The sequence below is a fragment of the Agrilus planipennis genome, unplaced genomic scaffold, assembly GCF_000699045.2.
Source record: "Agrilus planipennis isolate EAB-ADULT unplaced genomic scaffold, Apla_2.0 scaffold138, whole genome shotgun sequence".
Classification (NCBI taxonomy): Eukaryota; Metazoa; Arthropoda; class Insecta; order Coleoptera; family Buprestidae; genus Agrilus; species Agrilus planipennis.
Window position 1 is genome coordinate 440,449 of NW_020439400.1, and position 2,956 is coordinate 443,404.

General features: G+C 33.1%; 1 protein-coding gene across 1 annotated transcript in view; it reads left to right on the forward strand.

The window, feature by feature from the left end:
- The window catches only part of LOC108735762 (cyclic nucleotide-gated cation channel alpha-3-like), a 110,787-nt gene that overhangs the window by 81,282 nt on the left and 26,549 nt on the right, over window positions 1-2,956 (forward strand). The window contains exon 3 of the mRNA XM_025978916.1: window positions 863-1,033. Within this exon, the coding sequence (XP_025834701.1) occupies window positions 863-1,033 (171 nt within the window). The remainder of the gene's footprint in view (window positions 1-862; window positions 1,034-2,956) is intronic.

A 2,956-nucleotide genomic window follows, 5' to 3' on the forward strand; every position in this document is an offset into this window, starting at 1 on the left:
GGGTGTTCGCTCTTATTATTGGGATATCCGAAACGGTAAGAGACACAGCTGGGGTTAAATTAGACAAAAGTTCTGTTTTTATGCTTTTTAAGAATCTGAAAAAAAAATAACCTAACCTCAATCGTTCTCGATTTGCCAATTTTTTCTTTCTTTTATAACTTTTTTATTTATTTTAAGAAAATTGTGAAACTTACTACATTACAGTTAAATTATTGAAAATGGACTTTCTAATTAATTCATCAGAAATTTTCCAGCCCTGCTCAAAATCTAACTGCAGTAAGTTTCACAATTTTCTCAAAAAAAAATAAAAAAGTTGCAAAAGAAAAATAGCAAATTTCAGTTTTTTGCGATAACTCGAGAGCAGTTGCGGTTAGGTCAGGTGCCGTTTCAGATTCTTGAAAAGCATAAAAATATGCATTTTTTGTCTAATTTAACTCACGTTGTATCTGTTATCGGTTCGGATATCCCGATGGTAAGTACTGTAAGAGTGACCACCCTGTATACCTACAGAATTTTGTGACCTAATTCTACACGGAAACCACTGAAAGATACGGAATTAAAGTTTTCAATTATACAGTTCGCCTTGAAATATAAACCTCCCTATTTAAGTCTCTTTCAAAGTGAAATACGTGCATAATATAACCGTGGCATTAAAATCTTGATTATAATCAAGTACGTCAACTTGCTAAATCGGAACTAGTAATTAAAATCGTATTAGACATTAAAATTGAAATTAAATGAATAAACGATTAAAATTTCAAAGCTCCAGTTTTAAACTTTATTAATTGCACATCTTTATGACTTTAATCATTCTGTAATATATGACATTATTTCTTTCTAATTAATTTCGATTTGTTTTCAGGAATTATTACTTCCGGAGGAGGCCGAATGGTGGGGGAACGGCTCAGCACGAGCGGCACTCAACTTGACATGAGTCCGCCTCTGCAAACTTCAGCCCCTACTACAAGACACAAATCTAGTACTGAAAGTGTTCAAAGGGCTCTGAAATCCATCTCAAGACAGAGTCTCCTCGGTAAGTTAAATTTTTGTGAGCAGCCGATAATGAAGTGATAATTATCATGCTTAAGGGAACGTAGCAGCTAAATGTCATACTAATCCACTGTTTTTATCTTGATTTATATGACTACTTCGTAGGTCTCAAAACTCAGCGACGATTATAAAATATATTTTATAAAACTATAATGTTTTAATGGGGGCACTGAAATTCTAAATTCAGTGTGTGATAAATCAATGAAATCAATTTTTTTGCTCTATTGGAATAAAAATCCAACATAATGTCAATAAGAAAATCAAAAGTGAACATTGGAAAATAAGATTTTGAATACGCCTTCAAATTTTATGATAATTTAATTAGAATGCCTATTGTCAATAATGTAAATGTAGTAAAATAATTCGAAGTNGATAAACGAAAAGAATGTTACGAGGTAAAAAAAGAGGAAAATTTAAGAAGAATGCAAAGGTCGAAATAAGTTATGTTATAGGAAACGGTGTGAAAATTGAAGTAGAGAATGAATACAAAGAAATATTAGGGGCAGAAGGCAAGGGTACGACTCTGTCAAAGAAAATTTTTACAAAGGGAACGAAGGGGTAAGAGGGAGAAACAGTATTATTTTGTTTTTTGTATTATTTCATCTCAAAAGTTTAGATGAAAATTTTAACTTTGAGAATGTTTTTTAGTTGGTTTAAATAAGAAGTGGCCAACCCAAATGATCTTGCGGGTCATTTTGGAAATAAATCATAACTGCGGGTTGCATGTAAAATTATACATATATCTCCATATTGTCATATATGTATCATCATCATCATAAGGTCGTCAGTCCTAAGACTAGTTGGACACGTATATATTTATAAGAATATTGTATTAAAATGAAGGTTAATTTTCTTTCATAATTTCATTGGTGATTTTTGAATATATGATTGCACAATGTACGTTTCTACTTTATTGGTTTTCACTGCTTTGACCATTATAGTCATCATCATCATCATCATCATAGGGTCGTCAGCCCTAAGCCTGGTTGGACGCGCACCTCCACTCTCTCCTATCTTGAGCTAATCGTCGCATTTTCTTAAAACAGGAAAACAGCACCTCAACTATTTGTGAACAGTAATCTAATCAAGGTCTACCTCAACTTCTCTTAACTTCTGTTTCTGCTTCTAATATGTGTCTAACTAGTTTTTCATATTTGAAAAGGTGTCCTACTAACCTATGTCGCCTATTTCTTATTGACTTTCATAGCGCCCTGTTCTCCTACTCTTTTTCCTCCGCATTTCTAACCTTTTATATCCACAGTATTTTCATTTTAATCACATTTTAAATCACTTTTAACCTTTTTTTTTCCGCCGCACCCATCGTCCACGTTTCTCACCTGTACAGCGCCGTACTCCGAACGTACACTTTTAACAGTCCTTTTCTAATTTCTAAATTAATTATTCGCGAGTATAGAAGTGACTTCTTTCCGTTGAAGGCGACTCCGCTCTGTGCTATCCTCTGTTTTATCTCTCTACTACTCTTTTTATCTTGATTTATATGACTATTTCGTAGGTATCAAAACTCACCGACGATTATAAAATATATTTTATAAAACTATAATGTTTTAATGGGGGCACTGAAATTCTAAATTCAGTGTGTGATAAATCAATGAAATCAATTTTTTTGCTCTATTGGAATAAAAATCCAACATAATGTCAATAAGAAAATCAAAAGTGAACATTGGAAAATAAGATTTTGAATACGCCTTCAAATTTTATGATAATTTAATTAGAATGCCTATTGTCAATAATGTAAATGTAGTAAAATAATTCGAAGTGGTCTGCATTCTGTCGAAACTGCCAGACGCAGATCGCGATTTCGATCTTTTTGGATCTCATCAGCGCGTCGCAGGCAGCTCCGACAGAACACAGACCAACTTTTACCTGCTGTCTTAACAGTGCGTTT